At 37.9% G+C, this 26,690-nt stretch overlaps 1 protein-coding gene across 9 annotated transcripts in view; it reads left to right on the forward strand.

Annotated features, from left to right (window-relative positions):
• The window catches only part of Immp2l (inner mitochondrial membrane peptidase subunit 2), an 884,186-nt gene that overhangs the window by 79,918 nt on the left and 777,578 nt on the right, over nucleotides 1-26,690 (forward strand). For all 9 annotated transcript variants that reach the window (XR_004114576.1, XR_004114574.1, XR_004114575.1 and 6 more), the window contains exon 4: nucleotides 1,617-1,720. Coding sequence is in view for 4 of the 9 variants with exons in the window: in XM_031357240.1 (XP_031213100.1) it covers nucleotides 1,617-1,720 (104 nt within the window). In the remaining 5 variants the exon portion in view is untranslated. The remainder of the gene's footprint in view (nucleotides 1-1,616; nucleotides 1,721-26,690) is intronic.

A 26,690-nucleotide genomic window follows, 5' to 3' on the forward strand; every position in this document is an offset into this window, starting at 1 on the left:
GTCCCACCCCTAGCTTAGGATCTATTGCAATTGATAGCTGTTAAAGTGTGAGAGTTTGCTTTCCCAATGTGGCCCCTGGTTGGTCAACCATACTCCCAGTATGGATACATATCTACCTCGTTCTTCCAAGGTTGAATCTATCATTGAACCTGGAGCTCACTTCTTTGGCTGTGATGGCTGATCAATAAGTTCCAGGGATCTGCCTCCTTTATCTCCCAAGAGCTGGGGTTACAGCTGGTGTAGCTGTGCCCTTTATGTGGATTTTGGGGCTCTGAATTCAGGTTCTTTGGCATATGCAGCAAGCACTCAGCCATGAACCATCTCCATCGCCCTGATTCCGAGGAAGCTGAAAATGTCACTGTTGTTTCAGTGCATGGCTGCCTGGCCCTTACTATGTTTCCTTGCCCATGTCTTGGTTGTGTCTCCTCTTGCTGTCTCCATCAGTTTGCAGTGAAACAAATAGCCTCAGCTATTGGGAGCCCATTCTGTCATCACAGAGTTGCTGCTTCTCACATTTCCATTTTTCATAGTTGTGAAAACGCTCTCCTCATAGTTCTCATTCTTTGTTCCCTCCCTTCCATTTTGGACTTGTTATTCATTGAGTATTTGTTGCCCCATCCAAATAGCAGCTGTAGTGACTAGTTTTGTGTGTCAACTTGACACAGGCTGGAGTTATCACAGAAGGGAGCTTCAGTTGGGGAAGTGCCTCCATGAGATCCAGCTGTGGGGCATTTTCTCAGTTGCCCCTTGTGGGTGGTGCCATCCCTGGGCTGGAGGTCTTGGGCTCTATAAGAGAGCAGGCTGAGCAAGCCAGTAAGAAACATCTCTCCATGGCCTCTGCATCAGCTCCTGCTGTCTGACCTGCTTGGGTTCCAGTCCTGACTTCCTCTGGTGATAAACAGCCATGTGGAAGTAAGCTGAATAAACCTTTTCCTCCCCAACTTGCTTCATGGTCATGATGTTTGTGCAGGAGTAGAAACCCTGACTAAGACAGCAGCTATATTGGTTCCACGGGTCACAGATGAAATTTTTGTGGCTCGGTGAACTCAGTGCTTCCCAGTTATCACCTCATTCATCCTTAGGCACAACTAGTGTCTGAATTCTAGGACAGACTGAGACCAGGACCTGTACACGCTCTTGGAAAAAGAGGGGTGGTAATCTATATGCTAGTGTTTTTCCCGTCTCTATTCATCCTGTTCCAGGTGGTTCTTCATACAGATGTTTTGCTAATTGACATTGGATTATTTCCTCTCTTTCCATATGAAATGATAAGTGGGAGTAGGTCCCACCAGGATATTATCCTGGGACAATCAAGCCGCTCTTTGCATGAGTTTTATTCTTCACTAAGCTTTATGTACCTCTTTACTAGAATTTAGTAAAGACTTTATTTCAAGCATATTTATTTTCCTTGTAATAAGTATTGATTATTATTATTATTATTTTCCTTTTCATATTGGAAGAATCCTAGTTAGCTTGTCTGAAAACTCATTTGTTCTTACTTTAGAATTGTGCAATAGTAGTATTTTTTTTATTGACTTGTTCTCAAGCTATGAAGTACACTCATAAAGACTGAAAGATATTACAAGTGATAAATGTATCTTTTTTTAATTTTGTAGCCTTCTTTGAATCCTGGGGGAAGCCAATCCTCAGATGTGGTACTTTTGAACCACTGGAAAGTGAGGAATTTTGAAGTACAGCGTGGTGACATTGTGTCACTGGTGTAAGTAACCCAGAAACTTAACTGTATTTGTTTTTGTGTTTTTCTGGACTTAGCTGATAATTTATTGCTGGCATTATCTGTCCAATTATGATATTAATGAGCACATCTTAAATATAATCAATATTGAGATACAACAATTGTTAGGTTTCATGCAGCAAAAGTACCTGAGCAGTGAGGACCAAGGAATGCTACAGACATCACAGCACCCAACAGGTGCTCACCTAAGAGGCAGGGAGAGAAAAGAAGTCTCAGGGTGGAGATGTGTGTGTGGTGGGGGGGGAAGGGAGGGAGAGCAAGAGAGAGAGACAGCAGGAGAGTAAGAGAGAGAGTCAGATTGAGAGAGACAGCAGAGAGACAGAGAGAGACAGACGAGTAGGGGAGCAAGAGATAGAGATAGAGACAGAGAGACAGATAAGCAGGAGAGCGAAAGAGAGAGAGAGACCAAGAGAGACAGAGACAGAAAGACAGAGAGCCGTCTGATGGCAGAGACCTTTGGAAGGGTGTGCAGGTCACATTTGGTGGTGGCTGGTAATGACATGTCTGCTGGGGCTCAGTTACTGTGTGCAGGCTAAGGCAGCACCTGATTTCTAACAGAAATGCCAGAACAAGTGTTTTATTTAATATATATCTGTTGAATGACATAATTGGTAAATTTTGTTTAAAAAATAGTGATTAGAAATTATTATATTATTGATCCAAAATAGATGCTTTTGATATGTTTTATAATATTTTACAAATTTGCACCTTGGTAAGCAGTCTTCTGTACTGTTTGTGAATTTTGGAATGAAAACATTCTTAGGAGATTAGAGTTATGATATAAAATCCAATGACAGTTGTGTATGTTGTGAATTTACCTGAAAGAAGGGTTTAAAAAACTAGTATTGTGGGCTTTTGTTTGGCATCAAAAGATGGCGCTGTTTCTCTGTAAAATATGATGTTACGTGTGGATAGAAGTTGTATCCCAAGTGTTGGTTGTAGAAGAGGAATGTCAAGGTGTGCACAGCTGATACAGTGACATAGGCTACAGTCCCGCACATGCTTGAGTAGTGGTTTAGCTTAGAGAATTTTGTCTGTTTTTTTAAAAAAATCCACAGTGAAGACTGTGGCAGAACTTGCCTAATTTCTCTTGGCTGCAGCTGCTTGTAAAACTGTTCTAGTCTGATACCATTAGGTTTAGGGAATCAGCACATGGGGCAGCAACGGATATAGTAAGAGTTATTGTTGCTTATTTTTGTGACAATGAAACCTACTATTGAGAATCTTTCAAATTCCCAGTTATTCTTTATTCATGAGGGGGAATGCAGTTTTTCTCTTGTTGGATGGTAATTTTAATACATAGAAAAATCCAGTATCGACTTGATCGTCCTTACCTGTGGATGAGCATGCCTCTGGACATAGATATTTTGTAAGTGTGGCTCCTTCGAGACTGCTCTTACCAGGGTTCATTTGAAAACTCGTTACCTACATCTGGTTAATAGCTAATGAAATAAATATATTTGAGTGAATCTGATGGCAGACAGCCAGGAATGGGAATTAAATGCTTCTGCGGCTTTGAGAATTTTCTTTAGCGTTGATCTTCTCTTTGGAGTATGGTTCAGTTCGGTGCACTGCTTCTGCTACCTTCTGATAAGCCCCTCCACATGGGATGAACTTATCATGTGCACACTGTTCTTACGCCTTCGGTTTGACAAGTTTACATCCTCACTTAGTTGGTGAAGAGGATACCCACCCAAGTGAAAGAAGTCACCTTACAAGGGGACAGCTACGCAGTTTTCTCCCCCTAGGAAAACATGCTGACTAGATAGCAGGCAATTTTGAATAGGGAATTCAAATTAAAATTACTGTGAGATGGCTCCTTGAAATTCAGGGTTGTGAGTCCGTAAACATATCCTGACATAAAATGATTTATTTCTAAAGGAAAACGCAGCTCTTTTAGGTAAACGTTATAGTGATTGATTTTTATTATATAAGTTAATTTAAATGAACATTTATATTGGGATTGTTAAATTATTGAAACTGCAGGTGAAGTGAATTTTGAATGAGTAACTTATGTATTATATCTTCATCATGTTGAGATGACATACACTTTATTTAGTATGCTTTGTCACTAAGCAGGCCTCATTCATGTTGAATGCTTAGTGTTGGCATTGTATCATCAAACAACAAGTAATAATTATTTGATACTGTTGGCTGTGTTTGAGAGAGAGGCTGGGTCTGGCAGTCAGTTCTCTAGCTTGAGGTTGTACTATAAAAGTTATCTTGTATTATGGAACTTTCTGTCTAGTTTTATGAGCAAAGTGCTTTCTAGATATTTGTCCTTATATTTTCATACAATTTATAGACTGCTTCCTTTAAGAAGACTGATGTTGGTATGATAAATGTTTACCGATATATTTAATCCATGCCATGCACCATTGCTTCCTTACCAAAAGCACCACTATGTTATTTTTAACAAGGTGATGCTTTTCATTGTTACATCAGAACATGCTCTCTTTTCAAAACACGTACTATGAATGTGGAAATGAATATTTACTTATTCATTCTAAAGAGAACATAAAATATACTTTGTCATTTTGCTTACAAATTATTGTTAACAAGCCTCATCAATACACAAATAATCTCTGGAGGCAAGATGGTATGTTTTATTTTAAAAATAAAATCCAACACAATCTTTCATATGTTCAGAATGAATGAAGATAGCATTGTAAGTATATTATATTTGTATTTCTGGAGGTTTATTTTGTATGTATGGGTATGTGTATACCTGTTCATTTGTATGTGCGTGTGATTATGCATATATGTATGCCCATGTATGTGGAGGCCAGAAGTCAATGTTGGCTATCTACAATTTATACATATTATCTGTCCATCTGTCTGTCTGTCTATCTATCTATCTATCTATCTATCTATCTATCTATCTATCTATCTGTAATATGTATCTATAGTATAACTTAAAAGATACAAAATATCTAATAAGTACACTATAGTGAAGGCTGGTTTATAGTTAAAGCCAAAAAGATGAAGGTAGGCTGTAGGCTGTTGTTAGATGCTAAAGGAAAGGACTGAGTCCTCAAGGACACAGTGCAGAAGCTGTTAACCATTAGAAGTTGCAAGTAGAAAAGGAATGTAAATTCTGTACAAAATGCACCAATAGTAATAGTAATAGAGTGTGTGTGTGAAGAAAGAACAGGTTAAACCCTGTAATAACTACTTCATTGAGAAGGGTCGACTGTATGACCTTGACTCTTCTTGAGCTTGCTTGCTTGTACTTGGCCTGCTGCTGCTGTTAATAATGAGGAAAGCATTAATGATTGGGGAAAGAAGTCACATGTGAATAAATGTACCTCTGCATCAGGATGAAATACTTTCTTCATTTACTGTGTCTAAGAGCAAACGCACATCACATAGTAGAACAGACGGAGTTTTCCTGCATGAGCTTTGGTTGAGAGTGCGTTGACCAATGATGTTTCCTGGGAGGCAGGTGTAAGGAGGGAGCAGGAATGCCCGGAGGGTATGCCTCCTTACATCTTTTTAAACATCTTTTTCTGTCTTTTTCTTTTTGAATAGTTATCCTAGTGGAGTTACTGTTTAAGTGTATTATTCACTTATGTAAATTCAAAAGGAATATTTACTGAGTCACATGAAAGGCTAGGCACAGGATCATTTGCTGTCATTAAGTCCTTAGTATTACTGAATGTATGTAGGTGGCACTGTACTCTCTTAATGGATTTGCAGTCTAATAGTAGTGCTTAAGGTGGATTTTCTATACCTTGGAATTGACTTTTTATTAACCTGTGTGATGGCCTTACTGCAGTAGGCTTAACATAGTGGTCACAGTTTCTCAGAAAGAATATGTCACCAAGCCAGTCCAATGGATAGATATGCTTTATAATAAATCTTGAGTATTCACATTTATTTTTAAATGTTTTATTCTGAAATAACACTGGACCTAAAGAAAGCTTTTAAAATAGTATAGAGAATTCTCTTCTCCCTCCTCCACTGCATATAAAATGTTACACAATCAAAGTAATAGTACAGTTATTAAAACTAGGGAAACAACATTGATATATATTTAACTATCTACCTTAGTCATTTGCCAATCCTTTAACTAATCATCTTTTTAGATTTCTGGGGTCAAAGCATCTTGTAATTCACTTTATTTTTCATTTCTCTTTGGTCTTTTCTATTCTGTGAATATTCCTTAGTCATTTTTATCTTTCATGAAATTAACACCTTTGAAGGTTACTGACTAGTTGTTTTTCAGAATGACACTCAACCATTACAACTTTAAGGCCATTCTGCTTCGAAATGGGGATAGGAACTGCTGAGGAAGCCACAGCAGTGGTGACAGCTAAATGAAATGGAGACTCAGGCAGAAAAGGCAGCAAGGCTGGAGGGAGGACGTTCAGATGAGAAGAGCTGATTAGAGGCTCAGGGTATCTGTCTGTCTGTCTGTCCATCTATCTATCTATCTATCTATCTATCTATCTATCTATCTATCTATCTATCTACCTACCTATCTATCTATCATCTATCTATCTATCTATCTATCTATCTATCTATCTATCTATCTATCTATCTATCTATCTACCTATCTATCTATCCATCCATCCCACAAGCTTGGATAGTGACAAAAAGAGTCCATGGCTTCTAGAAGTAAACTAAATGCACAGCTTCTAAGAAACAAGGTGTGGAGCCGTGCAGTCCAGGGAAAGGCTGAAGAATATACCCAGAATGGACAGGAAGGAAGAAGGGCTGGGTTTCAGATGCTGGTGTAAAGTCCTGGAGTAGAAGGTCGGTGTGTGACGGACTTCTCAACATGCTAGCATCTGTCTCCTCATTACACTACACAGTATGCAAAGTGTTCTGACTTTCCTTTCCTTATCCTACCACTATCTAGAGGTATTTATTTTTAGCATCGTGGAATTCTGAGCAAGCACATGTCAAAGGATCTGTAAAGTGAGATTTTGACTTTCATTTCACATGATACTGACCTGTACTGTCTGATTTCTCAGTCCATGTAGCATGGAGTAGTGAGTGGGCCTACTGCCATTTGTGTAAATAATAATAGTTGGAAACTTCTAGCCAAATCAATACATTATTCCAGTTCATCCTACTTGTTCATTTTTTTCTTTTCAATGTAGAAAATTTAAAAGTGCGTAGGATATTTATTCTATTTCTGTGGTTTAAACCTTTGCCACTACAAGTTACAGTTACCCTGGAGCATGTCTCAGGTGACTTCATTTGCTATCATTCAGAGGTGATAGCCAGGATGGACAATGCTGTGTAGCAGAGGCTGGCTCTACAGTAGGTAAATCCCGGACACTGGGGAGAATAGGCCCTAAAACCATACAGTTTTAGTATTGGCTACGTATTATTTTCAGTCACTGAAATAAGCATTCTGTATTCATTGTGCTAAATTATATTTGTTTTGTTTCTCATTGCTCTGATGAGATACCTGGAGAAGCATCTTAAGGGAGGAAGGAGGTAATTTGCCTCAAGATTTGTGAGGATCTACCATGGCGGGGAAAATGTGGCAACTAGAACCTGGAGGTGAGGCAGTATGAGCTTGCTCATAGCTGACTTGGGTGGATCAGGAAGTAGAAAACAGACTAGGAGTAAGGCTTGTCTATACACCTCAAGGTCTGTCCCCCAGTAACACACTGACTTCCCTCTGGGTGCCATTTTCTCCAAACAGCTGCACCAGCCAAGGACCAGGTGTTCCAGGTCAAGGCCAAGAGGAGATATTTTACATTCAACTTAAGACAATCCTTATTTTAAAAATAAACACAAAAGGATAATAGTATTATATTCAATCTATAGATAAAGACACTGAGGTCTACAGAGTGTAAATCATTTGCTTAAGGACAGAGTAAGTCAACGGCATGCCAAAGGTCAGAAGTGTATTACACAAAAGTCATCCACTTAAGCATCATATATATTTAAGCATCATGATGCCCTGTGCATGTGCACCCATGGTGTAGCTGAGCAACTTGATAATTCTTAACAAAGAAGTCACACACACAGACGCTGGTATGTGCACATCTCTCCTTATCCCATTTCTAAAGCAAAATTCCTATATGAAGAATCCTAAAATGTAGCCTTTTTATTAATAGCCCTGGGACTTTTTTATGAACATAGAGTGTGGAAATAACTTCAGCAGCTGGCTTGTGACGTGTTAAACTCTGTCACTTTTTGACAGATGGCCAAGGTGGTGACAGCATCTTCTGCAGTAAATATGAGCAGATTTACAGAGATTTGAACTGGAGAAACAGATGAAATAGAAGAGAGCCTTTAGGGGGAAAAGATAGAAGGCTTTCATGTTCTTGTGTCTTAAGTTCTTGTAAATCTTTAAAGGTCCCTTGACCTACCAAGGGAAATTAATTGAAGTTTGCTAAAAAAGGAAAGTCATGCTTTTAAACAAATGCCCAGAGCAATGATAGTACTGAATAATAATCTATAATTGTATTAAAAGCCAGTTGTCGGTTGAACTGGGAAAATATAATTGCATGTATTTATCTGTCCTTACTATTGGTGATCATTCTGAATTAATTTTTACATAAACCAAATATTTTTTTCTGATTTTGTAGGCAATTTTGTCCACACAGAAAGACTGCAGCTCACAGAGCAATACTATTGGTAGGGTAAAGGGCCCAAGTTTCTTTCTTTCTTTCTTTTTTAATTATTAGTTGACAGTAAATTGCTGTGAAGCTGAATCCCCTGCATCTCATTTTACTTTAAAAAAATTAGTTCTTGGCACTTTACATTATCCATAGTAATTTATGTTCATTACTAACTATATTTGCAAATGATAATTTTATTTTTTTTTAGAAAAACAAAGTGACTGGTAGTGTTGTTGCTGTTATTCAGTATAGATTTAACTGATTAAAAAAAAAAAACACTGTTCCTGTGCGTAAAAAATCACTGTCTGTAAAGCAAGTCTTAATAGCAATTTGTTTCCTTGAGTAGGATAAACTGCCTACACAATGCTTATACATTTAATTAATTATGGAATAGAACATTTTTTAGCTCAGAGACAAATTATAACTTCAAAATGTTTCAATGATCATATATTTCAATTTTGAATTATTGAAATTTTTATGGTAATGTAACTATAGGAGCTATCTGTAGCCACTGTTCATCCCATTTCACAAACATTGCATCTTATGAGAGATAAATAAAAGTTGTCACAAAAGAAACTTGCATCGGCAGACAGCCTTCTATGAGATGCTGTGTACTTACATGATCACTGTTTTTGTTTGCATGGCAGAGCAGAATAATTTGCAAGGACACTGTTACTTGACTGAAAAAAGAAAACAAAGGCCATATGCAAGATGGCATTAAAGAGGGGCTTCAGGTGCACACTGTATATTACACGGAAGGGATGTTGGGGAATAGCATATTGTAAAAGATTTGTGTGTGTGTGTGTGTGTGTGTGTATGTGTGTGTGTGCGCGCGCGCACATGCACGCACATGTGTTTTGAGGCCAAAAGAGAGTGCTGGATTTTTTGGAACTGGAGTTACTGGAGGTTGTAAGCTGTTTTGATATTGATTGTGGGAACTGAATTCCAGAGGTTACAAGAGCAGCAAGTGCTTGTAACCTCTCAGCCATCTCTCCTTCATCTGGGGAGAAGTAATTTGAATTTGTAATAATGGGAACAGGACTTATTATGGGTTTCAAATAATAACTAGCTTAAATAACATGCAGAAAGCATCGTTGAAGCCATAGGCATACAAATTTATCCTATGTACTTTTGATGAGTTCTATCCCAATTTTAAGGTGATATGCCTTCATTTTAATTGTCATTGCTAGAAAAAGCAGATGTTAGATACAGTTTTGTATTTTTTCTTTTTAGCTCAATACCTGGGTTTTAATATATTGTATATCAAAACAGGACCCGGAGGGAGGAGAAACTAAACCAAACAGTAAATGATAGAGATGATTGTGTAGCAGTCCATGTAGTGTAGTGGTTAGATATGTACTGTCATGTAATTGTAATCAATAATCAACCAATACATTTAAAAAGGATGAAAGAATAGGTAATTATATCAGAAAATTATAATTCAAGGGTCCTACAAATGAAAACTATTGTGAGCTCTGTTAGAATAATGGTGTGATAGGAATAGTTGTGGGATGTGCAATAGAAAGTGTGTAGATGATATGTGGAGGGTGAAGGAAATGGATGCTCAGTGGATGCTTTAACTATAGTGCTAGTTCAAAAGCTGCCCTCCTTAGTTCATATTGTTGTTCCCTCAGAGCTCCCAGGGTCTCAACCACCAACCAAGGACTGCACATGGAGGGGTCTGATTGTTCAGGCAGCATGTGTATAGTAGAGGATTGCAAATTCAATCATGAATAGGAGGAGAGGACCTCGGCCCTGTGAAGGTTCTGTGCCCCAGTGTAGGGGAATGCCAGAGCCAGAAAGTGGGAGAGGGCGGTGTGGCAGGCATGGGGAAGTGGGAGGCAACAGGGGTTTGTTTTTGTTGTTTTTGTTTGTTTCTTTGTTTTTTGGAGGGGAAACTGGGAATGGAGAAATTTACATGTAAATAAAGAAAATATCTAAAAGAAAAAAAAAAAGCTGCCCTCCATCTTCTTAGAGTTGCAGAGAAAGGGGAGGAGTTTTTAAAACAGCAATACAGTTCTAAAAAACTAGTGAAAGACCCAACTCACAGATTAAATAAGTTTTTATCAGGATACAAATAACACCACAATTTTAGGGTATATGGTAGGATACTCACGCACACACACACACACACACACACACACATGCACACACATGTGGGCCCCCCCCCCCCACAGACACACATGCACGCATACATGCACATATGAGTGTTTGTATGCGTGTGTATGTTAGGGTATATCTTTCAATGTTTCAGGATATATGTTAGGGTATATGTTGTACTGATAGATTTTAGCTATCAAAATAGCTAAAAGATAACAACGTCACACATCACTGAAGCAAACAGGAAAATAGCAGATGCTTTACCTCACAGAAGGCAGGCAGGAACTTTATGGCTTCTTGAAAGTATTAAAATTAAAAAAAGTCTTTCAAACAGATTTCTATCATATTAGAAATAACCTTCCCAGTAAAAGAGAAAAGGCCTCAGTGCAGGCCAAGGTGTCCCGAAGGAATTAATTTACAGAACAAGTCAAAATGTGATGACTTTCAAGATGTGAACCTCAGAGCATCAAGACATAAGAATGCAGGGGATGTGAACCTCAGGGCATCAGGAAGTAAGAATGCAGGGGAGGAAGTTCTTCAAGTTCATGCTGCCTATACACTCATGTATGGGGCCGTCTATGAGAGTGTGGTTGGCCTCCTAGGGGGCCACACCATCAGAATGTTTACAGTTTTTTTTCTGTCTTACAGTTACTACTATATTTCTGGTCAACTTTTGATGCATTTCCCACCAGCAAACATAGTGTCTTACAAGAATGGCGCCTCATATAGTATAAGCACATAGTATAGTACTCTGTTTCATAGCTTACTCCTTGCAAATGTGGAGGGAATCTTAACACTAAATTTGCACAAAGGCTTATGTAGGCCAGTGGGTACCTTCCCATTTTTCTTTCTTTTAGGAAAAGGCACTGTATGTTTGCTGATTGCAAGTGATGGTTGCTAGAAATGTGCCTGTGGCTGATAAGAGAAAGGGAGGGTTTAGAGCAAGAGACACCAAGGTTTATTGAAGCTTTGGAGCTCAGGAGAAAAATGTCTTTCTAAAAGGGAAGGAATATACCTTTAAGAAATGTTTATTTCCATTAATGAGAAGCTTCAGTGACCCGTATTATGGACTGCTCTCTTTTGCATAATGTAGTGACAGATTTACTCAAATTTAGAGGCTGCATTAATATTTACAGATGGCACAGCTGTAGGTTTCACTTTATTAAAACACATATGGATGCTAAAATTGCTGATGGAGATGCTGGCTCAGTTTGGTTTGGCTATGGATATGCAAATTATAATTCTGCTTTCTGTGCTTTTAGAGGTCAGAAGTTACATGGCAAAGATCTGTGTACAGGGCATGCTGGAAAGCCACAGCCATTCAATAGGAAACAATTCAGTGTCACTAGTCTGTCTCACATACATTTCCTCACATGGCTAAATAAGAATCATGAACACATTCGAGGTTTATTAAACATTCATCATTCTATGGGAAGATCTTTAAAGAGCAAGTAGAACATAAAGTAGTAATAGGGAAGCTAATTTTTGGTCACAGTGCAGCGTGCTAACTGAGTTAAGGAAGGTAAGCATTGTTAGTCACAGAATGGATCCAAATTTGGCAGAAAGATTTGTAATTAGTCAGGGAGAGGAATCAGTTAATAAAGAAAGGCCTATTATCAGCAAAGGGGCGGCATATGTAATGCTTTTAAATGGAAAGTTAAACTGCTTGGGTGAACTTTAGTTTAACAAACAAAAAAAGAAAAAGAAAAAAGAAAACCAATAAGGATAATTGGGAAATAATAAAATCATACTGGGAAAAAAAAACATCAGAAAGTTGCTTTAGGTATTAGGAGAATATTGGCTAATGAACTTACCTTCCTGTAATTCTCTCTGAATATTCACTTTTGCTCTGAATTGGGGAAGACTGTGGCTCTTGTTTGTGAGGGGGTCTCGTTCTCGAAGACAATTTGTCATATTATAGTTTTAATTGGCAACAAATATTGAAACAGAGAAAAGGATTTCTTGTGTTTAGGATTTCCCTGGGTTACCGATCAGTTCTTAAATTTGAGTTCATTTTCCTCTCCTGGTTGGATATAGGACTGTCAACTCGATGGGTCCTCAAGAGAGATTCAGCACAGGATACCAGAGTTCATCAAAGTATATCTCAGTTCAGGCTAATTAAAAACAGTTAGCTTAAAAAAAATCTATGGTCAAAAGAAAGACTTCTTTTGTCCTTATGGATATTTAAATAATTTACATGTACATGGTTATTCTAATACTAAAATTATGCAAATAGATTTTTGTCCATTTTTTGCAATTTGAAACTTATGTTATTCCTATGAACTTTAAATTATGGGAAGGTTTTGGAAATTATTTCCAGAATCAATATCAGATATTATTTTATATGACCACTGACCTATTGATGAGTTAGAAAAGTACTACAATAATTAAATTCAGAGATGACTCCTGAATTAAAGATGGCATTAATTAGAATTCAGGCTTAGCTTATAATGCCATGTTAAGGAAAAGGTCATCTGATATAGAAAGAAATATTTCCTCTAATTATAACCTTGCTTTTGTCACTGATATTCTTATAATTAGCTTTACTTGTCTTTTGTTAGACATTATATCAAATGTAGTCCAATGTTGCACATTAACACTCTTAAGGCAGTATGAAAGCTTTCTTCATAATATTAGCAGCTCTGCTCAGACTGACTCAAATAGCTAATAACTCAAGGGGTGGTTACCCCTGGAGTCAGAAAGACTGGACTGTGCACCAAGAGACCAGCTTCTAGGCTCACTTGGTCACTAGAGCATTATGTGCTAGTCAGTTTGTCAGTTAACATCTGCAGATCAGTTTTCTTTTTAGGGTACTGGGACTTGAACCCAGTGCCATGCTCACACTGCCTAAGCACTGTAGGGCTGCATTACACCCCCAGTCCCAGTTTCATTGTCAGAGAAATAAAGGAATTGTAGCTGCTAACTTCCTTAGCATCCTTTAACTTGAAAATATGTTTCAAGAGAAACTTAGAGAAACTTTTTTTCTATGTTGATTATTTTCAGTTGTCATAGATACAAGTTAAACTTATTTTATGCTCCATCCCAGCTTATATATAGTATATTATAATGGTTTATTATATTTAAAAATATTGACAGTTCTTCAAGCAAATATTTTCCATGTGCCTGTTTTGTGCAGTGTTGGTCACTTGTCAAGACAACAGTGAAGACCATGGACTAAGTCTGCCCCTTCATGGAACTTACTCTTCTGTTGGGTACAGTGTGCTGAGTAAGATAAAATTTAAAATGGACAGTTTTTGAAACTTGTCAGGAATGTGGCCAGTGTGGGTGTGTGGACGGGGAAGTTTGAAGTTCACTAGGTTGGCAATTGTGTCAAGCATGCTGCAGCAACTTGTGCTGGCTTCTACAACTGTGTAGAGCACCATTTCCCAATTCCACAGTCAGTTGGATCATGGCTAACTTGAAATCAACTCTGAAGGTAATAGTTATATGATGCAGATTAATAATGTGCAATCACTACAAATGATCCCCTCCCACCCAATGCTAGTCAGGCCATCCACCTCAGAACTTCGTTCCAGCTTCCCATCTGCGTAGCAGCATAAAGTGCCTAATGTCAAGTGTCACAATAGAGTGCCTGCCTCTAGGTATTGTCTTTAATCGTGTGTTATGTGGTCAAAGCAGAGGAGAACCTGACACATGAACTTAGGACGGTCAGGAAAACTATTGACGTAATACTGAAATAAGTGAGTTACTGGAAATAGGGGAGCTGAATGAAGAGCAGGTTGACTTGAAAGTGGATTTTAAAGAAGGCTCCATACTTTACCAGAGAAGGAACAAGACAGTATAAAAGCTGACATGTGTCAAAATTTGTGGCAAGAGTGAATAGTTACATGGACAAAGTGGTGCATAGCTCTGTAGGTCTCAGACAGGGATCTAAGCTATGTGTTCTGTAAGAATAACATTGTCTAAACCTCACATTAGCTTGTGCCAGAGGAATGCAAAGAGTCAGATTTTCACCAGTAGTGAAAAATGAAATACTGTGACTGGATTTAGCAACTTTATCTCTTTGTGATGCTGAGTTAATCATAGCCCTTTTTACCAAATTGTAGGCTTTATGCCACGTAAAGGCCTAGGAAATACTATTTTGGTACATATTTTCTAGAACATTGGTATTGAATCTACGATTCATGTGTGTGCCTTTAATCACCATTAGCTGTCAATTATTCTTAGCATGAAGCAGGTTGACGTGAATACCACTGTGACTCTCATCAGCTAGCATAGCGGGAACAGCCGTTGCTTTACCTTCATGTTAAATTATTCTGCACCAAGAGGAAGGACACTGGCACAGTGCTGATCGCCTGCTCTCTTGTAAGCTGTGAAGGACAAGTTACAAGTATGTAAAACGGAAACCAACCTCCAAGCTCCAAGCCAACTCTTATAGATACATTGAGACCTGGCTCTGTATCGGGGAAGTAACAACAGGTTGGGGGCAGGCTGTCATAATAGGAGTCCAGAGTGCAATAACTCTACAATAGGTAAACACACTGCCTCATAGAATGTGAAGGACCACAGAGAGCAAGGCAGAGGAAAATATGTATATCAAATCCTGTGAAAAGCAGCCACGCTGTACACATCTGATTCTACTCACTAAGCTTGCCCAGCAGCCTCTTACCAGGTGATGGTGTAGGTGAGATAGAGCTGAGAAGTGCGAAGCAGCCTTACTTTATCAATACTGCCGTTTTGGAATGCCAAAAGTAATTTTATCCATTAGAGAAATGCTGAATATATGTGCACAGTGAAATGAACATATCTGATCAGGAAACCTTTATTCCTTATATTAACACTGTATTTGAGAATGGTAGCTCCAGAAAAGAAATAACTCTCACGATTAGCTTATTAATTCACATAACAAACCAGTTTGAACAAGCTAAAAGACTGTGTGTTGCTCAGTTTAATCTGGGGAGTTAGCAAAAAGAATTTCATACCTTTCTTATCATTAATGGATTGATTAACTTATTTTTGAGACAGTGTCTTTCCATTATAGTCCAGGATGACCTTATCCTGATTACTGTTGTCTCAGCCTCCTGAATTGGGACTCTAGGTATATACTACCATTCTTGGCTGGCTTATTTATTAATTTACTTATTTGTGTTTGTTATAGATAGTTGTTTTAAAAGGAAAGAATAATTAGATTTTTAGTAAGTTACAGCATTGAAGACTTTGTAGGCAAATACAAATTTCTGTTGGTTATAGTGGGTGATCCTGATTTGTGGTTGATGTATATCACATTATTTCAGTGAGACTTTCAAAGCTTCATTGAATAAGGTAGGACATGAAATCTTGCCAGAATTTGAAATGCAGTTTATTATGTATTTTAGTTTTACTTTCACCTTTGTAATTTTTATCTTTTATTAATATTATACTAATGAGCATCATTACATCTTGGATGTCACAGCCAAATGGCAGATATTAACGGAAGACAGGTGAATTATTTGAATTTTTCTAGATAAAGTATTTACATTTTTTATGCAATGATTTAATGTATAGACTAATCAAAAAATGGGTATCATTTGAACTTGCACATGCAGGAGATGAATATAGGGGGTTTCATTGGATCATTCTCCTAGGTTTCTAAAATCATACTAAATAGTAGGTTTCCTTAGACCCTTGGGTACATTTGTCTTATGTAATTTCCATAGACCCTTGGGTACATGTGTGTTATGTACTTTGGTAATAGTTATCAGTATTATTCTCTTCATATTGTTCTTTGTTATTTCATGCTGCTAATTCAAAAGTCAAATTCATGTCATCTTCAGATAGGTATTATAACTTAATATTTTTGTTTTTCTTGATAATTTCATACAATGTGTTTTCATCATATTCAGCCCCACTCCTTTGCTGGCTTCTTTCTGATCCACCGTTAACCTCTCCATCCTTTCCTAATTCCTGATTTTTTAAAAATAAGTCACAAACTCCAATTACTTATGACCACATACATATGTAGAGGAGTGGTTCTCAGCCTTCCTAATGCTGTAGCTCTTTAACGCCATTCCTTGTGTTGTGGTGACCCCCCCCCCCCAACCACAAAGTGATTTTGGTTGCCAATTTATAACTGTAATTTTGCTACTGTTATGAATTGTAATGCAAATATTTATGTTTTTTAATGATCTTAGGTAACCTCTGTGAAATAGTCCTTTGACTTCAAAGGGGTGGCAACCCAAAGGTTGAGAACTGCTACTGTAGGGCCTCACCGCTAAAGAAAATAGTCTCGTTGGCTACCAGAAGTTATCAACAGTCAATAGCCACTTAGCCAAGAGTTGGGGTTCATGTGCCCCTCCCATCTCCATGCTAGATTGTTGTCTGGCTTGACCCTGTGCATATTTTATGCAGACAAACACATTGCAGTCAGTTCACTAGTGCAGTGGTCCAGTTCATGAGTCATGTTCAGCAATTACTACTTTGATCCATCTTCTTGAACCCTGACTCATACAGTCTTTCAGACCTCTCTTCCATGATGTTCCCCGAGCCTTGGGAAGGGTGTATGACATATGTATCTTATTTGCAGATGAGCATGCCCCAGAATTATTCTGTGTACTTTGATCAATTATGAGCTTCTGTATTGCATCATGTGCTGTACAAAGAAACTTTGTAAAGAGGTATGAGAGCTGCAGTAATCTAGGCAAATAGAGACATGAGTTATGAGGGACGTTTGATACTGTGGGCAGTTAGCAGAATATAGTAGTTGGTTGACCCTTAGGGCCTATGAGTTTTTCACTGTGGGTTCTGGGTGATATTTACAATATCAGTAATATGTTGTTTTTTAATTAGGGAACCGGACTTAAATCCACTGAGAAAGCAATTTGTAATTGACTGTCCCACTGGTGGGTACCCTTTCCAATTTGTTATAGCTTGCAGTGTTCACCACTGGGTAAGAGGGTTGATGACATTTTTCTTCCAGTATTCTACATAACACCTCATAGTACTATGGAAGACAGCCAACAGGTAGGAAGATACCATGACTCTCTTTTAAAAAGGGAAATGCTTTTATGGATAATTATTATTATCTTTAAAGTTAGTGTAGAATTGGGTCAGGTTGAATATACCCACAGTGAAAATAAAAACAAACTGTGAGCTCCTATACATTAAAACATTCAGCATTTAATTACAGATTGGTGAACCAAAGAACTACGTTAGTTGAGGTAATTTTAAGGTGTTTAGGGTTATACTTTTTGCAAGTTATTTCATAAAGTGTGGCATAGACACAGCTGTATGTGAGTTGAATTAATACTGTATTTTAAGATTGAAACATACTTTTGTACTGATTTTCCTGGAGGTAGAATCTCATAGCCTAGGTTGAAGTCTTCAGTTTGTTTCTAAGTACCTATGTGACCTGAGCGAGCTACTTGAACAGGCCAGACATTAGTTTATTCAATGGTGAAATCGTTAAGTTGACCTGCTGACCTTTCTATAAGTGATAGATTGGGCTCTGAAGAATGCTTCTGAATACTGTTTTTTGTTTTGTTTTGTTCTTTTTTTTCAGCCTATTATTTATTTCCTGTTATATAGTCAGCCATCAATATAGTTGTGAAGTCTCTAGTTCTTCTAGAGAATTTATTTGAGTAAAGTAAAAACAAAACAAAACTGAACTTTAGGTAATTTATTCAACACAACATATTCAAAGTCAGTATACATATAGTTTATTTTTAAAAAACACCCATACTATTTCATTTTTTAAATTTGAAATGCTACGTTCTGTATCTGCTATGGATCTATACAGCCCAGCAAGGACCCTGAGGGCTCTGTCCCTTAAAGAGGTTTTGGGTTACTGATCCGGGTTTGTGGCTGACGTTCTGGCATTATCATATCCGGGAAGTGAACACATTTAGAGATTTTAGAGCGAGACTTCTAGTTTCTTTCTCTTTCTCCTATCTAGAAATGTAGCGGTTTGAGTTCTGCATAATCTGTCGTGATTTAAAACTGAATTTTGTTTACTTCTAAATATCTGGCAGGAGTGCCTGTGAATTCTTTTTAGTTCTTGGTGTTGTTTCACCTCAGCCTGGTGAAATTCGAGTTGTTCTATCTTTAATAGTCTTTGCCACTTCTTGGAATAATTCCTCAATTCCCAGACCTCCTCATTGATAAGTCTATTGGCTACAATATGACACTGAAGTGCTCTTTTAGCAGAAATTGCTGTTGGGAGCATTTTCTCTTTTATATTTCTTTGTCCCTGTTATGCCTGGCCTTCCTGTGCTCTCTTAGGGCGCTGTCTGCTTTCCTCACCCCCTTCTTGCCCTTCGCTTTTGCCTGTGCCCATGACTCTTGACCTTCTTATCTTCTTGATGGTCCCCCAAGTCTCCTGTGCTTGTATTTTCTGGCTGTGTGCTTGATAAGCGTATATGCTGAAACATTGTAGGTTCCTCCAGCTCAGTCCTGCTTATCAGTCTTCCTCATCCTGGATTTGTGCCCTCTGCTCCTTATCAGTTCCTCCCACAATATGCTTATTCAGAAATCTAAGTTAGAGACGTTAACTTCAATTCCTCCAGTTTTGCATCCTAGTAGGTAGTCTTTGGGGGTTCATCTGCAGTATGTCTATTGAATATTCTACTTCTCACTTTTGTGGTGCTGTAGCTTAGGTACCACAATGATCTTTCTTTAATTCATTTGCCTCATTACTGATGTTCCCGCTTGGAACTACTGTTGGCTTCTGCTGTCTTCTTGTATAGCATAGTAGTCCTACTTCATTGTCTTATTTTTAATGCTAACCACCCCTTTTAATATTTTACTTCTTCTATAAAAGCCTGTAAGACCTCAAAATATTTGCCGTGGTATAATTTTAGGCTCCTTGTTGAACACTGAAGGGAATAAGATATCAAGTGTAGTTAGTATGACCTGCAGCATCCTCTCTACATAGTAATAAATTGGAGTGTTTATATAACACCTGTAACTAGGTTAGCAAGTGTATATCTTGTTTTCTGTAAAACATTCTTTGTATGGATGCTTTAGTCCCTGGGAAGCAAGAGTTGATAAGCTCCCACTAACAATGACTGGTGTACTCATTATTACAGATATGCTTTCTATACTTGGAAGCTGACATAGAGAACTCTCCTGGTTAGCCTCTACTCAACAGACTTTTACAGGAGAATAGTAGATCCCCTGATGGAAGCAAATAGAGAGTAATCTTCAAAGTAGCTAGCATTACTGTTACCTGTTCCTTAATATTTTAACTTTATCTTTCTCAGTTTCTCTGGACCCATACCTTATTTCAACTGGATAGGATGTTCTTTTTCATTTTTTTTTATTTAGTGTATAAGAAAATGGAGTTTACTGGGGCATTTTCATCCATATATATCAGTGTATATTGTTTTTCTTTTTCCCCAAACAAGCCCCCATTCTCTCCTCCCCCATGCTTGCTGCTCCCACTTTCTTCTTTCATGAGTCCTTTGTAGCATTAGCCTTTCTTGTTTCCGTTGTGACCTTTAGGTTGCTTTTTCCGCTTGGGGATTGGGTCTAATGCTTTGCTTTAATTGGGAATCTGTGTGTCCAGATGCTGAAGGTCCTTGTCCCCAATTGGTTTTGATTGAGCAATAAAGATGCCAGCAGCCAGTGGTTGGTCAAAGGGATATGGGGTGGGAGAGAAGAGGAGAGACGCCATGATGCAGTGGGAGATGATCAGACTGAGGCCTGCAGGAGAGCGAACCAGGGAACCATTAAGAATTCAGTTAAGTGCCCACTGGCCACTCCCCCGATTGGGTCTGGGATAGCAGGCAGAGGATTGGAACTGCCCAGGCTTGAACTTGAGTCACCACGGTGTATTAACTGTGTGTGTGTGTGTTTCATTCCTGGATCCAAAGAGCTGCTAGGTTTTTGGCTGGAAGAGTGTGACCTGCAGGGATCCAAAGCGGAATAGCAAAACTCACTGCTACATCTTCTTTATCATCATTCTTCCTTTTCATTGCACACACCCACACATGCACATCCACACGTTTTATTTATTATGTATTATTGCATTTACACATTTAAATATAAATTCTACATATAAGATAAAATATACAATATTGTCTTTCTGAATCTGGCTAGTTCTCTTTCTCTCTGTTTTATGCAGTCCCCACTGGCCTCAAGCCCAGTATATATGTAGGAGAGGTAGGCATGTCCTTGGACTCCTGGATTTCCTGCCTTGACTTTCAGGGCGAGGATGTTGTGCTTAAATATGAGCAATATCTCAGAAAACAGCAAACAAAATAATCTTCAGTTACGGCAAAATATCTCTTTTAAAATGAATGCCATCTGTGATAAAGCTGTATATGTTTCTGAGACGTGTATGCAATTGAAATTTTAGAATGGAAAGTTTTGAGGGCCTAGCATGTCTTTAGGATTGGTGCAACCACTTTCCATATGTGATCTAAATTAATCTTCCCACTAACCCTGTGAGGTAAGGACTAGTGTACAGGGGGAAATTGAAGTACCTAGAGATTTGCTACAAGTAACTCTGAAGAGCAAGAGAGGGATTGAGACAAGGGCCTCCTCCTCTAGGCTCTTCTGTTCACTGTGTAATCTGCCTGTCAGTCGATCCGGTTTCATGCTGACACAGTCTAAAAGCGTCTACTGCTTTTGTTGTTGTTTTGTGACAGTGTCTCACTATGTTCTCCAGGCTGGGTTTGAACTTGCCACCTTCCCTACTCCATATAGCCAACTTGTTTAGCTAGAGTCTTCTGTTGCATTTCTCCTCCTCCTCCAGTTTTAAACATTCATGTGTTTGTTTTTGTTTGTTTGTTTGTTTTATGGGCATGTGTGTGTGTGTGTGTGTGTGTGTGTGTGTGTGTGTGTATGTGTATGAGAGACACACAAAGGCAGAGAGACGGGGAGATAGAAATGGAGAAAATTTCTGTCATAGCATACATGTAGAGGTCTGAGGACAGTGTATGGAAGCCACATTGCTCTTTTCTAATGTGAGGATTCTGGGGCTTGAATTCATGCATCAGGCTTGGTAGCAAGTGCCCTTACTTGGTGAGCCATTGTGCTGGGCCTAAACACTGTTCTTTACACAGAGTTACTAGTCTTATCTCTTAAGTTCTGCAATTTGTGAGACAAGCGTTTGTGATTTATCAGTTAATGTTTGATTATGGAAGTATATACATTTAGTAAATATAACTGTATTCAGTTCTCCCTTCAGGTCTTTGTCTTTTACTAAATCCTAAAACTGAAGAGAGGGGAGGTAACTTTGTTAGGTTCATGCAGTCTATCAAACTGTCCACCCTGTCCCACTCTACCTGCTATCTTCCTGGGTCTTTTCTAAGTGGGCATGTGAAGGTACAGGAGCATTAGACATTCCTGTGACGGGGAGGACAGTGCCTTGACCAGCATTCGTTGCCAGCCTCAGTTTGAAGTATCAGACCTAAGAATAAATAGCTTAAAGTTGTGATCAGCAAATCAAATAACATAGATTTTATTTTGAGATTTATCTTTGCATTTAAAAATTATGCATTTGGATTATTTTAAGAATATATCATGTAAAGTACATGGATTTTAAATCCATACATAAATATAAAAATGCCTTTAAAAGTCACTTTTATCAGTTTCAGATCTTCCTCTGTGGTCTGTATGCTCCCCAGCCTCAGCTTGCTTTCTGGTTCCTCTCTCCCTCATTCTCTTTCCTTGTTCCCTTTTTCTGTGCATGTATGCGGCTTACATGGGCTATGGTGTGGTCTTTTTCTGTGTGTGAATGTGGCTTACATGGGCTATGGTGTGGTCTTTTTCTGTGTATGTATGCGGCTTACATGGGCTAGAGTGTGGTCTTTTTCTGTGTGTGAATGTGGCTTACATGGGCTATGGTGTGCTTTTCTTCCTCTTTTATCTTCTGTTTTATACATTCTATATTCTCTAAAGTTAGTTAGCCATTAATTAGTTGTAGAAAAAAAAAGCACAAAAAGCTTGCATTTTGATAAAATAAAGGATATAATATTTAGTAGTCAATCTTGCTTCCTGATTCTGACAATTATAATAACCATGGGGATTAAGGACAAGGACAAACAATATCAAAGGAAGAGTTTGAAAAGCTTTTCCTTACTGAAAACTTGCACATGATCAGATTTTTACTTTTCCTTTGTTAACTTGTCTTTTTTTGCCACTTAAAGAGAGGAAAAATATTTTTTAATCTCCCACAAATACTTTTTTTTAAAAATAGAAATATAACAGTTATTTTAAAAAGTACTGTTTTTTCTCCCAGCTTTAAAATTTTTACATGATTCTTTAAACTTGTTTAAACATGAAAATATAAACTTTAAACATGAAACTTTAAACTTGTTTCATGTTTCTTTATTCAGTTTTAAAAATTACATTTAAAAATATTTTGTGTGTTATATGTGTGGCACATGGATGGTCAGAGAACGGTTTTTGAGTATTAATTCTCCCCTTCTATAAAGGGTGGGTCCTGGGTATTGAACTCAAATCTTCAGGCTTGGCAGCAAGCGCCTTCCCTTACTGAGCTCTTGTTGTGCATTTCTGTTGTAACTTTCTTAAGTTCTTGGACATAGCATTACAGTTCTTTTTTGTGGGGGTGAGGGTTGAGGCAGGGTTTCTCAGTGTAGCCCTAGCTATGCTCGAACTCAGAGATCTGCCTGCCTCTGCCTCCTGAGTACTGGGCACCACCACTGCTTAGCATAAACACTGCTCATTTAGCTGTATTTAAGAAAATTCTTTATAGGATTCAAGTAATAATAGTTAAATTTTATTCATACACTAAATTTGTGTACCTGGGCTTTTATAAGTTACTCTGCTGGGTTTGTGTGTGAGTTTGATGGGAGTTCCATTTTCTACCCGAGGTTCTGCCTATGATCTTGCACCCACTCTGTCCTCATACTGACCTGATTTTGGAAACAAAGCACATTGCTGCTTTTCTAGTTGAACTTAGAGGTCTGTAGTACTGAAATAAAAATCTAAAAGCTACTCTGTGGATCGTCTTTAGTTAACTGAAATCTCACAACTGCCATCTTAGAATTCTCTAAATTAAAGGTTTCTTTCCTTTGCACTTAGCTTGATTCTGGAGCAGAGTACCCCAGATACTTCCTGGACTCAGGCCTTTTCCTGGATTCTTAGAAGAGGCAATGCATTTTGTCTCTGTGTGTTTCATTTTAAAAAATCTTTTGTTCAAATAAATCTTTAATTTTTTTTATTTTTTGGAATTAAATTATAATTATATCATTTCTCCCGTCTTTTTGTTCCTCCCTCCATCCCTTCCATGCTCTCAAATTAATGGCCATATTTATATCTCAATTATATATACTTATATATCAATTTTATATATATAGTGTTTTAATTTTTCTCTTCATAAACATTATAAACATAACCTGTTCAGTTCATATAATGTTACTTGTATACTTGAAGTCATATGACTTTAGGGCTGACCACTTGTCATTGGATACCCAGTTGAAAGAGTTCTTCTCTAGAGAAATAGCTTTTTTGGTAGCATATAATTCTTTATATTTATTAATTCTTATAACTACGGTAAGTGGTAGCTCTTACCGTTCATCAAAGAGACTTGTCTCTGCAACAGATAGAGACAATTAAAGAGGACCACAAGCAATCAAACTACAGAGAACGAGAGACTATGTGATGCCCAGTCCCAACGGACAGCATCTAAAACACAGCCCCTGAACTAAGGCTCAAGGAACATTGCTGAAGAGGAGGCAGTTAAGAGGCAGTGGACCAGGAAGCCTGTATGGCATTGTGCTTCCTAGAAATGGCAGGAAGCTAAGCCTATGAAATCTCAGCAAGCAGTTGTCCAAACAAGAACTGAACACATCTGCATTCCTTTTACAAGGTATCCTGTGATTTTTCTAATCGGATAAAAATGATTCATTTTAAAGAAAAGTGACATTTTAGTATAAGAAATTGGTGAAGATAAATAATAACATTAGAAATGTCTGTTGCTCATTTTTGTTGCTTTTACAGGGAAAGGGACATGATAAAAGAATTTAGATGTTTACTTAGCCACTTGCTCTTGTGTCATTAGTCAAACAGCAGCATGTTACTGTTAATGGAGATTTGTGTCAAGCTATAACAAGCTGTGTAAAGAAATATTTCAGAGCTTCAATGGGTTGATTGAGTCATTTACTTGATGAAGTAAGTACTTAGTACTTTTATTGTTGGCTCGCCAGCATCTGGAATAGGCGTGAAACAAGACCTTGTGACCATGGAGCCTGTGTTGTGACAATCTGTTTCAAAAATTACCTTATCAGTTTCAATCAGGACCCTTAGCAGTGCATACCTTTGATCCATAATTCTACTTCTGGACTAATAGCCTAAGGATATGTTATTAACTATGAAAAAAATCATGTGTAGTGAATGATGTTTTCATATTATAAAAATCAGAAACCACTGTCCAGTAGAGAAATAGCATTTAAAATATTTAATTGTAGACTATCACAAACTCATCTGCTAGGTGATGTAAAATAAGAAGCATAATTCTGGCCTAACTACTGGAAAATGATAACGATTCCAGATCAGTGAGAATTATGTGGGGGAATTAGATGTTCTCAAAATATACATGCATACACAGGCACTTAGTGGGATTTAGAGAAATTGAAGATTTTCAGTTCTGAAAGGTTGTCTTGAAAGTAGACGTCTCTGCAGGCAACTGGAAATGTAGATGTGAAGAGAGATGAAGGAGAGAATTAGAGTGTTACAGAGAGGTGGCTATGATGGGGAGGGGGAGTGGATCCTGAAGAGAACAGTCGGACCAGTGGATGGGTGGGACAGCCAGGAGAAGTTGCTGTTTGGGAAAACTGCTGAGCAAATTGTTTCATTGAGGGGAAGGAGAGCCAAGAGGGAAAGGGTAAGAGTGAAGGGTAGTTTTACTGCTAATTTAGAGTCTTCCCCCTTATGATTTAGGATATTATAGTATTGAGTTGAAAGAGAAAGCTTAGCATGGATATTACTGAAGGAATAATAATAATAATCTAAAAAACTGGGCTCATGAGATGTCTCTGTAGTTACTTGCCATATCCTGAGTTGGATCCCTGGAACCCATGTGTTGGAAGGAGAGAGTGGACACCTGCAAGCTGTTCTCCGTCCTCCTCATGTGCACCATGCCGCATGCATGTGTTCATATATGTACATAGTGTAAATAAATGTCAAAAGATGCTCAGATTTTTGATTAAAGGAAACTAGTTTTAAAGACAAAAATTAAGTGGAAATAATGTGCATATTTAATATAAATATATATAAAGCATTTGTTTTTATGAAGAAATAATGTATGCTAAGGGGTCAAAAGCCCAGTTTTATTTATATACTTATTGACAAACCAACTTGTACCTTGAAGTTTGAAGAATGCTTTCCATGGGTAAAGCAAATTCATGTTTAAATCTTTTCGACAAAAAAATATCTAGGTTGTACAGTTCCTTCTAGAAACTCTGTGATTTATATTCCATGTCCTGAAGCAAGTAAAGGATCTAGTGACCATTTCTCATGTATCATAAAGTATTTTATATATTTGCTTTAAGGGACAAATTAGTGACATTAGGAGATTTCATAGTATTTCTCTGGCGAGAACTAGGGCATTCGTAATGAGAAACGTGTGGCTGACCGAATACAAAGGATGCATGTTACAGGCCAGTGAAACACCCCAGTGCCCTTCGCACCTCCAGGGGCCGTGGAGGAAGCCTGTTTGCACAGATCCCATTATCCTCAGAACCTTGTAGCTTGACACTGGTAAAGACCGCATCTTTCGTGAGCCTGTCATTGGGATAGCCTCATATTTCTCTAATGCTCTGATGGTCTTAGCTGACTCTATAATCTAAAAGTCAGTTTTATATATACAGTTTCCTCTTTATTTCAATACCTTGTGAAAATAATTAAAAATCAAAATTTAGTGGGTGATCTGACTGAAGCTCTGTTAAGTTTTGGGAACACTAGTTTTTAATTAGGAAAACACCACTACTACCACCATCACCTCAGAACTTAGAGATCAGGTATATTATGCTGCTTTGAGAGGCAGGAAGATTAAGTTTTCTGCTTCCACTCAAAGCTGGCTAATGATACTTTTCCATTTATTTCTGTTGTAGTGAGCCTTACAGTACTATTTGCATAAATGTGAATATTACTTTTCTTTGAACAACTTATTTTCTATTGATTGGTTTCAGTAAGTCAGGAAGCACGGTGTCCAGGACAAAACACACTTGGTAGGCAGGGGAGAGACGGGGAAGGAGGACCCTGGTTCATGGGTGTCTATAAGAGCTTTTCTGGAAAAAAAACCAAAACCAAAACCAAACAAACAAATAAAAAAAGCAAAAAAA

The sequence above is a fragment of the Mastomys coucha genome, unplaced genomic scaffold (assembly GCF_008632895.1).
Source record: "Mastomys coucha isolate ucsf_1 unplaced genomic scaffold, UCSF_Mcou_1 pScaffold6, whole genome shotgun sequence".
NCBI classification, from domain to species: domain Eukaryota; kingdom Metazoa; phylum Chordata; class Mammalia; order Rodentia; family Muridae; genus Mastomys; species Mastomys coucha.